The following is a 15,357-nucleotide window of genomic DNA, read 5'->3' on the forward strand; positions in this document are numbered from 1 at the left end:
CACATAAAAGAGCATAACTCTGTCTTCTGGTCTTTGTGTTTACTGTAGCACATGTTAACTGAAAACAGAAGGTTGGCGCCGCCTTTGGTTTACATACCTCTGATGTAGCTGGCATTGAAACCTTTCTTCTGGATGCTAAAGTCACTTGAAAAGGACACATGCATCTCATTGGCACTTGAGTTAAATGATAGTCCTTTGGCTGTTGCTCCACAAAATTTAGTCTGGCTCTCTCCATTATCAAGGGATAATGAGTCATAAATGCAATTGGGAGCTTCTTCAATGTCAAAGTCATTAAACGTTATCTGAATGATGTAGCCAGTGGGGGCTCGCAGGGTCCACATGCAAGCCTGGCTGTTAGGGTAGTCGTTGGGGTAGCACGGAGAAGTAAAGGTCCCAGAAGGGCTGGACAGGACGACCCTGCAGTTGGCACATCCTCGCACTGTTGGCCAGACAAAAGAGAGACAGGGAGAAGGGCTGGGATCAGACGCGCACAATAAACCAAGCATGCCACACGCTGGGGACAGTCAAACAGAAAACATTTAAAAATACCAAAATACAGTCGGGAAAATTAAAAGGACCATGAAACCATTTCAAGAAGAGAAAGAAATGCCAAGGGTGCAACAAAAAGGAAAAGAAAAACACAAAAATTTAGAGCAATGATTTTTAAACTCTAGGTGTTATATATAATGCACACGGGTCTTGCCATATACCACATCCAATTTCACGATCACAAAGAGCCTGGGGAAGTCACTAGTGGATTTCACAAAGGTTCACTGACCCAAGTTAAGAAACTCCACGTAGTAATAGAACTGGATGGGAGAAGGTATACTCCATAAAGGGAGAGCTCAATATTACAAACCATGGAAACAAAGAAAAGAGAAACTCTTAGGAAATCAATGGTCGAAGAGAAAGCTAAAAACACAAAAGTTAAACAGGTTATCTTAAGGCAGATTGTACTTTTCCTCAAATTCAAATAAACATTATCACCTTGCGTGTGTAGAATATTTATAGTACTGAAAGTACTTCCATTTATCCCGTTTGTTTATCATGGTTGGTAATTATATGCTTCAGTGATCATCTCATTTACTCATTCATTCAGTAAATATTTACTGAATGCCCGTGTGTGCCAAGCACTATTCTAAATAGTAACATACCGTACTAGTGGGAAAGACGCTCCCTGTGCAGGTTTACACTTCAGTCTCAGACCTAAACCAATATTAAACATAATTACAGATGATGATAAAAAGTGGGGGGGGGAGTAAAGCAAGGGATAGAGAGGGACAAGAATGGTTGGGCACATTGGGTGGTTATCCAAAGAGGTGATGTTTGTGCAGGGATCCAGATGAAGAGATGGAGCATGTCATCAACACACTAGGGGAACAACATTGTAGGCTAAGGGTCCTCAAAATTAAAGCCTCACTAAATGAGAGCTGGGTCTCTCCCACTGAACTGCATGTCCCATGAGGCCAAGGGCCACGTCTCTGTTGCTCATCACTTTGTTCTCAGTGTACAGGTGATATGCTTTAGATATAAGGTGTTCCCCAAAAGCTCAGTTAGACAATGCAAGAAAATTTAGAGATGAAATGACTGGGTTATGAGAGCCTTAACCTAATAAAGACATTAATCCCCTGATAGGAATTAACTGAATTGTGACAGTCTGCAGGTAGGCTACAGCTGGAGGAGGTGGGTCCCTGGGGATGTGGCCTTAGGGTATGTGATTTGTCCTGGAGAGCAGAGCTGTCTCACTCTCTCTGCCTCCTGGTGTGAAGTCCTGAGCTGCTTTTCTCCTGACTTTCTTCCCCCAGGATGTTCCACCTCACTCTAGGCCCTAAGGAACACAGTCAGCCACCTATGGACTGAGACTTCTAAAACTGTGAGCCCCAAATAAACTCTTCCTCCTCAAAAATTGTTCTTGTCAAGTCTTTTGGTCACAGTGATGAAAACGCTAACTAAAACAACAACAGGGTAAACTTGCAATGAATATTAATCAAATGAATATATATTTATATAAAAGAAACTTCTGAGACAGAAGGGAAACATTGTCATAGCATTTTCACTAACAAGAACATCGAGGATATTCTCTATTATTTACCCATGGCCCGGGCAGCAGCTGGAACCAAAAATCAAGGTCAGCCGTCTTCCCATCCAGAGATGCTTCTGCATTAATATTCATGCTGTTTAAAAATGTTTGCATAGATGAAGGCAGCAACTTTGTCCAAACAATAGTCCAGATAAATAAGCTGCATTAAAACTGCCAGATGGGGCTGGGGTTGTGGCTCAGTGGTAGAGTGCTTGCCTAGCATGTGCGAGGCCCTGGGTTCGATCCTCAGCACCACATAAAAATAAATAAAATAAAGATATTGTGTCCAGTTACAACTAAAAAATAAGAATTTAAAAAAATTTTAAAAAACATGAAAGACAACCTCTCAAAAGTAAAACCCTTTAACCATGTTAACAGAAAAAGGCTTTAAATATATTGTTTTCTTCCTTTAACTAAATTGAGTAGAATGCCTACATAGCAGCTTTTCTTCAAAATGGCAGTTACGACAAGTATTTCTGATGCTTCTGATATTCTCAAGGACTGAGAGCTGGTAGGCTGCTGAGGTTAGTTTTTCTTTCTTCTCTCTGTGGCCATTGGATTCACCTCTTCTTTGTCTTGCCACCTTGGCTCCCCACCCGCTCTAACTTGCCCTCCCACTGTTCCTCCTAAGGCTCAGATATCTTATACTGGGCCAAAGACAGAAAAGAGAAAACAAATTATGATCATCACCTTCTCTTATCTATCCCTGGAGCACCACGTTCCACACCATTACAGTACTCTTCAGAGCAGCTGTGTTACTTCTATTTGTGAGATTGTTTGCTTACTGTCCGTCTTCTCCCATTAGCTCAATAAAGGGACAAACCTGTTACATTCACTACCCTATTCCCAACACCCCATAGTAGCCAAGGAACATGAGAGAACCTCAGTAAAATCTATTAAATTTATAAACAAATAAGATAGTAGCTTAAATGAATGAAAACATGCCTACATTAAAGAATGACTATGTGCAGCATTTGAAACCAGGTCAAATAAATTCTAAGCTTGTAAAAAGGCTGAATAGTGCATAAAATCTGGAACGTCTCTTTGGATGGGGCTTCTGGATCTTTCTTCAGATGATTTCATACATAGCACAGGATTGAGAAGAGTTGGACTCTCTGACAAGTTTAGCAACCCATTATTATACCTTGGACTCAGGAGAGAGAAACATCCTTAGTCAATGATTTATATACAATAAATTTATCCAGTAATAGGCACTGGAGATTTAAAAAGAAAAAAACTTAAGGAAAATAAGAAACAAGCTCTGTGTCATCCCAACATTCAGACAGGCACTATAATTTTTCCAAGATGAGATGTCATTTCTTATTGTTCATCTCCAAGCAATATTCAGAACTTACTTTATCCTGATATATTAGTTTTGCATAATCACTCATAAAAGCTGAATAGAGGGTAAAGGAAATTAAATTTGACTGGTAACACTGACTATGCAATCCTAAACATTAAGTTTATTTCTCTGGTCCTATTTCTCCACCTCTACACAAGGGTTAACAATAGTACCCACTTTCTGGGGTTATTGGGAAGATCACTTAGGTTAATATTAAATAGTCCTGAAGGTTGTATGTGGCATGTCTTTAGCCCTATGTAAGCATTGGCTGATCATGAGTCGTTAGTATAACACCAAATCTGTGCATCCACAATGTAAGAGAAGTAGAACAGCAGTCCACCTCAGTAGATTCTTTTTCTCTAAGGAATTCACTGAATAAAATACAGAGAGATAAGACATCCATAAAACACATTAAAAAACATTTCAAAATATTCTCTTACATAAGTCTCATCCATAGTGGCTAGACAACATCTAGAGATAGTGCTACTAAATAGTAATTATCTTAACTGGATGAAATGTCAATTAAACTAGTTTATTATCATCATGTTCATTATATTTATGGATCACATCAAAGTAAAGAACTTTCATATATATATATATATATATATATATATATATATATATATATATATATAATTTCATTTAATATCACATTAACCCTGGTATTATGACTACCCCATCCTTTGAGGAAATAAATAAGACTAGGTTCTATAACTTGCTCAAAGTTACACATCTGATTGATAGCACAACCAAGATCCAAAGCAACACTTCTGAATCTAAGTCTAGAGTCTTTTAGGGGAGAAAAAAAATACCACAATTAAATAAGTGATTCAGAGCAAAATAATGAACTTGGGTACTTTTTTAGACAACATTTTTTAAGAGTCTATTTCATCAGCTTAAAATTCATGTTTTAAAATAACTAATTTGGGGCTGGGGATGTGGCTCAGCACCACATACGAACAATGGTGTTGTGTCCGTCGATAACTAAAAAATAAATATTAAAATTCTCTCTCTCTCTCTCCCTCTCTCACTCTCTCTTTAAAAAAAAAATAAAATGAAATAACTAATTTGGAAATAACTTAGTAAAGAATATTAGAAAGTCTGAAATATAGGGCTTTGGATTTGTTTAGAAAAATCTAACATCATTGTTTTAATTGATTCCTGCACTCTGAGACAGCCGGTTAATAAATAATCTGTTCTCTTGCAGGGCAGAACTGCTGAAAAGGAAGCTACTGAAGTAGCCACTGAGTAAGGCCTTGCTGAAACCAGGGTTAACATATCTTCTAGAAGCTACCTAACTCAAAGCATCTGCCTCATCATGTTCTCAAGGACAAGAGAGAGTAATGTGTCCTCATCTCCAATCTGTAACACAAAGTTTTCAGGCAATCTAAACATACAACCTACCAAATGCCACCCTCTGCCTGTGCGCACACGTGTCCAGCCATCATGTACTTTCCACATTTTCACAGAAGTTTGTGCTTCAGTGAAACTCAAATCTACATGGGAAACCTTCCAATAATACCCAAGCCTACTAACTCAAACAACATTGAGATTTAATAACCAGCATTTTATGGGGATTTTTAATCTCAGAGATTTGGATCCTTACTCCACTCTAACAGTCAGACTTCTCATAAAATGCAAATACCATGTTTTTTTTTAATAGGAATTTTTATAAACAGGAATCTCTCTAAAATAGGAATTTTAGATCCCAAGAGATAAATCAAATTAGAGACCTATTTTAGCTGCTTTCAACACTGATCTCTCTGCCTGGCACTGAATAACTGCTTTTTTTGTTTTGTTTTTTCCCTGCACTGAGTTAAATGATGAACAAAGTGAATACATTTAAATTACATCTTTTTCTTTATTTGGATGTGAGTAGGAGGGTAGCTAATTAATTTGCTGGAAAAGTTGACAAGTGAAAATAATCTCCATGAAAACTTAGCTTAAGTCATCTTTTCAATTTACATCTATTTGAAATCATTTTAATTATCCATGTGAATGTAGTAAATTCTAATGAATGAAAAGCTCATTTTTTGCTTTAAAAAGTTTAAAATATTTAGTAGCCTTCATGGTTTCTAAAGTTTAAATTTAAGAGTCAGCCGCTGAGAATCTAGGATCAGCTCTAATCATTAAAGGCCCAGGAGAGACACCCCATTTCTCCAGACCAAGTCAAGATGTAATATCGTTGAAATGTAAAATGTAAACAGCATTTTAGATGCACATAAAATGTAAATAACATTTTCGACTGATGATACACAAAACTGGATAACTTCATCACAGCAAGTATTTAAGCTAAAGAGATTTCAGACCACGATGCAGACTTTTCAAGATGGCAAAGAATCTGAAGGCAATCTGGCTGTGACATCTGTGGTTCTGTTAATGTGACAGACTTGGCAAGCATCCTCACCCTCCCTCACCACTCCTCCCCAGACTCAGCATTCAGAGATAGCCATTTCCACACTGGGAGGGGACTCTTCAGCCAGGGTTACCCGGGTCATTCCAATTTCCTACAGGAACTTCCAGCAGCCATGCGAGGATATCAGTTCTCTCCCACACTCCTAAACTCCTCCTAAAACACTGGTTTCCCCAGAGTTAACCAGATAATTGTTTCATTTCCTTCTGTGATGGTTCAACCTCAGAATGTTCTTTGGAAGCACTGTGAATAGGAAGCTACCGCAATGACTTAAGCATGGGTTCAAAAGGGCACCGTTTTACTTAGATCAGTCTGATTAGGTTTGACACCTCTAGAAAACTAACCATGAGGTGGAAATGAAAGTTCTTCCATATGGGACTGAGTGTTCAGCCTGACAATTTTTCTTTGACTCTCCAAAGATATTCACATGTACCACACCCTGAAAAACACCTGTGTCTGGTGTAATATGAATGTTTAAATCTTGAGCCCACTCTTTGCATAATCCCCTTGGCATGAGAACACCCATACTTTTTTGAAAAAAAAAATTATAATTGTAGATGGACAGCATGCCTTTATTTATTTGTTTCTTTTTTTTAAATGTGGTGCTAAGGATCAAATCTAGGACCTCATACATGCTAGGCAAGAGCTGTCACTGAGCTATAGCCTCATCCCAAGAGAACAAACATATTTAATTGCAAAAGGTAATACTTTCTGAAGATCCAAACATGTTAACTGCTATAAATCCCTTTAGAGTCAACCTGTCATGTAGACATGCTGTATATCCCTTGTGAGAGGATTAGACACAAAAGAACATGCACACCCACACACACCCATACACATTTTCATGGGAAACTGTTGCCTCCTAAGCAGTGGTTAGGTCTTTCCTATTCCTTAAAAAAAAAAATCTAAAGGCAATAATTTGAAACAACCTAAACTGTATGGTCTATCAATTAATATATTTACTGGTTAATATATTCTTTTCAGTCCCATTATCCCTTCCACATACTTGCCCTGCAAATAACAACTTGGATTAATCCAGTTTTGGATCTTTTTACTCTGATTCATCAGCTTCTGAGCATCATTGAAAAGAATTCATAAAATCACACAGATTATTCTTTATGAAAGAGGCTTCCACTTTTATTACACTCTCTGCAACATTTGATGCCTCTGAACACATCCTGCTTTTGGAGAGTCTCTTCACTCACATTCCTACATGTTCCTGTTCTTTTTTGAGCATTTCCTCTTCTCTGCTTGACCTTTTAATCCCTGGTATTTGAAGCATGGTCCTCAGACCAGCAGCATCAACTGAGAGGTTGTTAGACATATCAAATCACACAGACCTATTGAACACAATCTGTAGCTGAAGATTTTCAAGTGGTTCCAAGGAGTTCCCTTAAATACTAACATGCCACAAAAGCTGTACATAATTTCCATGCATATAGCTTCTCCAATGAGGATCTGTTCACTCCCACAGCACTTGCTATCATATTTGTACTATTTGACCCAAAGGGTGAACTCTTGACATTAAGGGATCAAATAATGAGCTTTCCTAATCTGTCAAATTCATCTTTCTGAGAATCTGGAGATAGAGAGACAGATAACTTCCTGGGATAATGATAAAGTAAAATCATTCTGTGCCTTGTTCACTTGCAAACAAAGAAGCTGATAGGCTGGCAAGAAAAGGGAAAAGAGAATAGAGAGAACACAAAGATGAAGCAAACAAGAGCTCTGAGAAGCACAGTTTTGTTCCAGACATGCCCTGCTACCAAAGGGAAGAGCTGCTCTTTGTAGCTATTCCATGGATGCTGGGGAAAGAACTCTTGTTATACCTACTGCCACTACTTGGCTTGGTCCAGTCTTAGTGTATCTGTGTTCCTTGCAATCAAGTGTGCTCTAAGCCAACACCCCAAGGAGCTCTCCTCTCTTTTAAGCTCTTCCCTTTCTCTCTCTACTCATTCTCTCTGGGTGATCCCATCTGAACAAAGGCCTTCATTATATCCAAATGCTGAAAGTATTCCCGCGTTACATTACATTTGCTTGCAAATGCTTGCAAGATGTCTTCACTCATATAACCCACAGAAGCAACAATCCAAGCACCTTTCCTCAAGTAATTTGCTTTGGTCCTCTTTACAAGTGCAGTACACGAGAATCATTCAAGCCAGAACTCTGAATATTCCTTCTCCCACACCATTTCTAACAGTTTATTACTTATTTTGTTCATAGTTATTAAATGTGTCCACTCATCTACTCCCCATGGACATGCAGTTTGAGGTTCTTACCTTTCCTTTTTAGGATAAAGCTTAGTAACTAACTTCCTTATCAATAACCCTGTTACCTGCAACTCATCCTCCACAAATCTACCAAAAATTGCTATCAAAATGAAAATGCAAGTATGAAAGTATAGTCTTTCTAACTCCAATCTCTCTGAAATCCAAGAAGACAAGACCTTTTGAAAGACATTCACAGGACCTGAAATTTGCCTCATTCACACTTATTAACTCATCTCTTACCATCTCCCTTACATCCATTCACTCAATGAACACCTCTTAAGCATCCTATGTGCCTGGCACAGTGCCAAGTTCTGAGAATACAACCATGCACAAGATACCAGCCCTGATTTTCAGGAATTTAGAGATTATTAGAAATGCAGAAAGATGGTGATAATACAATGTGATCACTGCTCTGATAGAACATGTAACTGAGTGCTACAGCCTACATTTAAACTTAGAAGAGGTACCACGTCTAAGAGATGAGACAGCAACTGAGGTCTAAATATGCAGTTAGAAATTAGGCCAAATGGAGAAAGAAGGCAGAGGAGAAAAAGAGTGTTTCGGGTGGTGGGGTCAGCAGGGAAGAAGGCCTGCAGGTGAGAAAGAACATGGATTACTCAAATAACATGACTTTATTTCAGCAGAAGTATAGTGTACAAAATAGAAATAAAAGATAAAGTTCACAAAGTAGGCAGAGATTAGAATTTTGCAGAATTCTTCAAGCAATATTTTAAAAAGAGAGAAAAATTATAATAAGAGCACTAGAAAAACAAAGAGATTTTAGTAATGGGAAGGTAAAAATCAAATTTGTGCTCAGAGTAATCATTTTCAATAAACCTCATTCTTTTACACATCAACCACATAAACTAACAGTGACCAAAGATCCTCATCAGAATCACTAGAGCCTAACTATGATGAGTCAACAGAACAAGAAGAAAGACAAAAGACAGCAAGCCATGAGACAGTTTGTCTGTAGAAAGAGAAGAGCAGTCATGGGGCAGTCAAGCTAATTCCACAAAGACTGGACTCACTGAAGCAAAGCCAAAATGATAACGGGCAGCCAAGTGACTATTCTGCTCATCAAAGATCTGTCCTATTTTCATCTTGTGATTTTTATTACCCTTAAAGAAAAATTGACAACACTATAGAAAAAAAAAACACACCTAACATTAAACATCACTGGATGTCAGAGAGAATCTTTCCATATAGAGTATCTAGGCAGGGTAAAACTGGTCTATGTTGGCATTACTCAGAAAAACATTGCTAAATAGCACCATTATATACAGAGAATGTCTTCATCTCATAAAAGCTAACATCCAGGAAGGCAATGATGTCATTATTGGTTAAACAGCATGTTACTAACTTCTTGAGCACATGAGTTTAGCTAATGAAATATCCATACGAGGGCTCTATTTGGTTCCTCATAAGATGTTCAAATAATATTACTTTGAGTGTTGTTTTGTTTATTATTTAATAGTACATTTTGTTAGATATATTTTTTGTTCATTTATTTGATTTTCTGAGTCCTTACTTCTATTCATATTCAGTTTCCTCTTAGATGTCTTTACATATAGTTACCAGAAGGTAGTCAGAAGGGGAGGTAGGAGTAAAACAAATTTTAAGAGTCAGTGAAGGTTATTGCTTCCTATTTATTCCATGTAATGTGGTACAGGTGAAGAGCCTGAAATTAATAGCTAGAGCAAATTTTTGGTTTACAAAATTACCTTCCCAATAAGTTGGGAGAATATATTGGAAGAAAATGGTAGTAGCAGGATAAGTGTGCATGTTAGCTCAAATTTTCCAAATGAGCCTTTAATTTGAGGGCATAAAAAAAGTCACTCAGGTTTGTGCACATAAATGGAAGCAGTTTAAATAGTCAAGGTTTGGAGCAAAGCAAATTATAGATGCAACTGGCATGATTGTTCCTCTTTAAGGAGTACTTTTAATATAAACATCTTACTAATTAGGAAGAGTTGATGTAAAAATTCCATAATACATATTTTTTTAACTAAAAGTGTTTCTTTTTTCAGTAAAAATTTTCCTTTTGTACCTGAGGACCTTGTTTAAATATATTATCCACCTAACTGCCTGAATTTATCATTGGGATTAATTGCTTTTCAAAATTTTTATCATGTTAACTTTTTAAAATTTTTTTATTTATACATGACAGTGGAATGCATTATAATTCTTATTACACATATAGAGCACAATTTTCATATCTCTGGTTTTGTATAAAGTATTTTCCTCCTCCTCAGCCTCCCGAGCTACTGGGATTACAGACACATGCCACCACGCCTGGATAAAAGAACACTTTTTAAAGTTCAGTTCCAGAGATTACTGAAAAAAAATAGTTACTTTTCACATAAATCTCAAGTATAATATATAAAGGGCAGGTATGGGGAAGAGAAATAGGTTCACTTAATTTTTTTTTCACTGAAAAAAAATATTAAACTCTGAAACTGAACTTTAAAAAGTGTTCTTCTATCTAGGTGTGGTGGCACATGTCTGTAATCCCAGTGGCTCAGGAGGCTAAAGCAGGAGGATTGAGAGTTCAAAGCCAGCTTCAGCAACTTAGCAAGGCCCTATGCAACTCAGCAAGACTCTGTCTCTAAATAAAATATCAAAAAGGGCTGGGAATGGGGCTCAGTGGTTAAGTGCCTCTGGGTTCAATCCCCAGTACATATTTTTTTAAAAAAGTGTTCTTCTACTCTAACAAAATCACCAGATCTAGCTGATAAGATATATATTTTATTATTGAGAGGGAAAAAAGCATCATGTGAAGAACAATATGTTCATGAAGCTGAAAAAACTCTTGAGATCCTTTCCAGATCAAAAATTATCCCTTACAAGGTACTTTCTTTAGAATTTGAATATAGCCATATAAACCCATAAAACACTATCGTGTGAAACTCAGTATGTGGAAAGGTAGAGAATTAGTAATGGTAAAATAATTACAACAAGCAGAATTTTGGAGTGATTACATCGTGTCAGATGAGAGAAAGAAGACCAAGTCGCCTTCCTCTTAAATCAATCCTATGTTCATGTGAGTGTCTGGCCATATTAAGTTGGTGCACACTGACTTTTGGTCATGGCTCTTCCATTAACCAATCCAGGTGACCTTGTGCTGGTCACTAGCCATTGAGACCAGATCTGGGGGTGAGGGTTGAGGGAGTCTCTTTGGGTTCTTATCCTCTTTTATGAGTGATGGACTCGAGTTCTCAAACACAATAGCTTCAGTTATTCCTACTAGAAAGAAGCTTCCAGAAGAGTTACAAAGATATCTGATGCTTCCCTAAGGAAAAGAGTGTCCTGATGTATAGTTCACAAGGTCATGAGGCAAGAGGGTCTTTTTTGGTGTTTATGAAGCTCAGCTTGTTTGTGTTCGTTTGTCCACTTTGAAGCCATAAGTCCGCGTCCCTAAGGGACAGCCAATACAGGTTGAATGCAAGTAGAGCTAATGGTCAGCAAACATCCTGGCTTCTGGGGTACATTCCTACTGCTCCAGAAAATTTCCACATCTTGCTAACAGTACTTATTTTGCTATTTTGAATATTGCTGGCTTAGAATTATAGAGCAAGCTGTGACAGATTGTGAAGATTTAGAGTGTGGTTTCATCAGGAAAAAAATCACCTCCTTTCTACTTAATATAGCTGCATTAGTGTGCTCCTGATGCCTACCAGCTTACTTTACGAAGTGAAACAGTTTATTACCTTATAAAAAGCAAGGCTGAATTTGGGTTTGCCTCTCCATCACTACACTATTTATCTAATTTGAGGTTCCACTGGGCTGGGGATAAGGTGATGTAGATGCTAACCCAGCATAGCCCCTTGCCGATTGTGTACTGGGGGACAACCTACGCCAACTTCCCTGCATTTCAAATGCTTTTCCTATGCCCCAGGGATCCTCCACATCAATCACAAGTGTGCAGCAAAAACACACTTGAAAAAGTTCAGGAAGGTCACCAAACTTTAATTATAAGTTTCCAGGAGAGTATAAAAATCTACTTGCTTACTGTCTTCTTTCAGCCAGTCATATTTTTAAACTTCAGAAAAATGGTAGAGTGACTTGCTCTAGGTGGGTGAGTAAGGTCACACCTGCAGGCAAGCCAGCGAAAGCCAAACCACCAAACGTGGGCGGGCTGGGTGGTCTACAGAGCAAACAGTGGAGCATGTTTCCAATAGGAGGCCCAGACCTAAAAACAGAAGCTTGTCAGTGTCCGAGAGGTTTGGACTGTGGCACAACTCAAGAGTTGCCAGAGTGTAGGAGGGTTCAGCTGCATACATCTGTTTCACTGTCTACCAGAGGAGCAGAATGATCATTCAAACCTTCTGCAAAATCACTTCTAGACTCTTGATTACCATTCAGGTTGGTGGTGTTGTCTGGGAGAGAGGGAAGGATTACTTTAATGTATACATTCCTTTTGTGATCCTATTTCATTTAGAACATGGTAGGGAAATTCTACAAGGCATTATCTCTCAAGTTATTTTGAAATAACACATATAATATTATTCTGAGTCACTGTAAACTATAACACAGCTAACACAGTTATTTTCCCATCCTCCATAATAACACTGATGACAAGGCAGAATTATCCTGAGTGTTTATTAAAATTATATAGGGAGGTTCATATTATGGGAAAATTGAAAGGGAAATTTCAAATGATGGCAATTTGAGATTGCAATGTGAAGACAGAGCTTCAGACACCTATATTGTTCTCATAGGGAAGGGGCTAAGATGAGAAAACAATTTGTCATCAACTCTCAATAAGTAAAGAGGAGAAACCATAGTTTTGGGATTCTTTACTAGTGAATGAAAACAAATAGAAGATGTTGAGATAACATATTTTTGAAGATTATTTGCGAACATAATTTGAGTTGCTCCTCTACCCAAGGAAATAAAAATTATTTTCTTCTCCCTTTGATAAAATCAACTGAGTTTAAGTTTTTAGGATGAGCGATACTTCAGGCATTTTTATAAAGAATCATCCAACTGACATGATGTATTTTCTATGTGGAAGAACTGCTAGATTTTTTTATGCAAAACAGGCCCCAAAAATTAACTGAAATTTTAAAAAAACTTAACATAGGCTGATACAATAGTTGCTGTGTGTGATTTAACCTAAAAGGAATAGTTTTTAATTCTCAAAAGTATTTTTTTCTCAAGTAGATCCCTTTTATGGATTTAATTTTACGCTGTTTTACAAATTTCTCTTTCTACTAAACTAAGTCATGATTCAAAAGCAAACAATGCAGATGAAGTTCCTTGGCCACTATTTTTTTTCATAACAAATATAAAAAGAAGTATGTTTCACACTGAATTTAAAATTCAGGCCAAAGCCCTTGGACAAAAAGTTAAAGAAGAATGTTGCAAGTGATTTTATAGAAGAGTTAATGTGTAATGTTACTAACTGAGGCTCATATTTGGTTAACAACTCAAAGAGGAAAATCCCTCTTCACAAAATATGAGAAGAGCAAAACCTGATAGACCTTGTCATTTCTGTTTAAACATTTGCTCAGAGGAGAGCTGAAAACTAAACACCTATAGTTCATATAAGCCATTGTGAACACAAGCCCAAGTTTCTATTTGAGCTGGCTTCTCCGTTACTCCTACCCCACCATCTTCACAGCAGCTCCCAGCATGTAAAGTCTCCCTATACTTGACTAGAAAGAGCATATTGCCTGGCTGGAACTTCTTGCACATTATTTCAGTGAAAGACACCACTGTCCTCTAAAGCACATTATTCAACAATTAGATTTTGGCTGCTGAAGCCAAAGACAAAGGCAGCACTATATCCTATCTACTTCTATCCCCCAGAATGCTTCATGATGTCATTTTTAGGTACAGGCTTTCAATTCCCAGTGTGATTTTTTTTTTTTTTAAACATGGCTTGCAGTGATGTAGAAGCTACGTAAAAAGATGTGCACCCTTCTCATGGGGCACACTCTTTTCAGAAATATAAAAAAGTAAGAACTTCCATGAGAGCATCTCCTAAGCTAAACTTTTTTCCTCCACAGAACCATTAGTAAAGGCAAATTTTAATCTTAATGAGATTTTAATGGAAAAAAGTATATTAAACTCTACCCTGCTTGGTATGACATCGGTAATTAATGTGCTGATATTTTTGCTGTCTTTGGGGACTTGGGGTGGGGGCAAGCACAAAGATAATGCCAAGCCTCAACTGACTTGGTCCAGGATTTTAGGGGTAGGCTGGTGGTAGACATTATACACTAAGAATGTTTGATATAAATCAGGATGAAATCATTAGAAGATGAGTGCATCTTGTTATATACAATTAGAATAGAATTATGATGCATTAAAATATCACATTTTCCTCTTGACCTCTTTGGTAGTTGGTGGTAAGGAATATAGAGAAGTAAAATAAAACATATTTTTATATGGAGCTTGGGTGGGGATGCTGTGCTTCCTCTTTGATCTTTGGGTTTTATCCAATAAAAATGGAAGTAGAGAGAAAAGAAAAAAAAAAACAGTAGTGGATGTCTCTAAGATGACCCACTTGTCTTGGGTTCACAAGATGACATTGTGTGATACCAGTACAATGAGTTACTGATTTCCTTATCCCACACAGGGAAAGGCTTGGGGTTCTTTGAGGGTGGGGGAGGGTTGATGAGATGAGACTTGAACATCTTGAGGTACACCTTCTAAAACTTAAAAGACTATTATCCTTAGGAAGTGTCATATGATTTTTATCTGCTTGCTTTCTTGTCAGATATTTTCTCTTGATTAAATACTACAAATTCATAAAAATAAGTCAGGTCAAAAGAAAGTAAAGAACAAATAAGGGTGAATTTTAACATGCATACAATAATACATGTGCTTTCTGGATTTATGTTTGACACACATACGTGCAATTTTTCTGAGGTCAGGAAGCCATGCTTGTTGGGTCACATCTAAATCTCCAGGGCTTAGCATTTTACATGGTGCAGATTTACCACTATGAATATGTAGAAGATGAGAAAAATGCATATTTCAAAGCATATGTAGCATCATCTTATGTATTTATGAGTATATATACATAAACATACACATATCTATATAAAAAAAAGAAAAAAAATTTGGATAATCAGGATTTTGTTTGTGTAGAAGAACTGATCAAGTTGCTTCCTCCTTCCTCTTGCTGTTCATGACAAGAGTTAAGCTGAATTCCATTCACAGACATGTTTCTATTTGATTCCATATTATATGTCTGCCTCGCCCTAGTCAACTTACACTTACTCAGCACATATTATCCATA

General features: G+C 37.3%; 1 protein-coding gene across 5 annotated transcripts in view; it reads right to left on the reverse strand.

Annotated features, from left to right (window-relative positions):
• The window catches only part of Adgrg6 (adhesion G protein-coupled receptor G6), a 135,409-nt gene that overhangs the window by 70,540 nt on the left and 49,512 nt on the right, over positions 1-15,357 (reverse strand). For all 5 annotated transcript variants that reach the window (XM_013362642.4, XM_040283390.2, XM_040283392.2 and 2 more), the window contains exon 3: positions 98-439. In XM_013362642.4, the coding sequence (XP_013218096.1) occupies positions 98-439 (342 nt within the window). The remainder of the gene's footprint in view (positions 1-97; positions 440-15,357) is intronic.

The sequence above is a fragment of the Ictidomys tridecemlineatus genome, chromosome 8 (assembly GCF_052094955.1).
Source record: "Ictidomys tridecemlineatus isolate mIctTri1 chromosome 8, mIctTri1.hap1, whole genome shotgun sequence".
Classification (NCBI taxonomy): Eukaryota; Metazoa; Chordata; class Mammalia; order Rodentia; family Sciuridae; genus Ictidomys; species Ictidomys tridecemlineatus.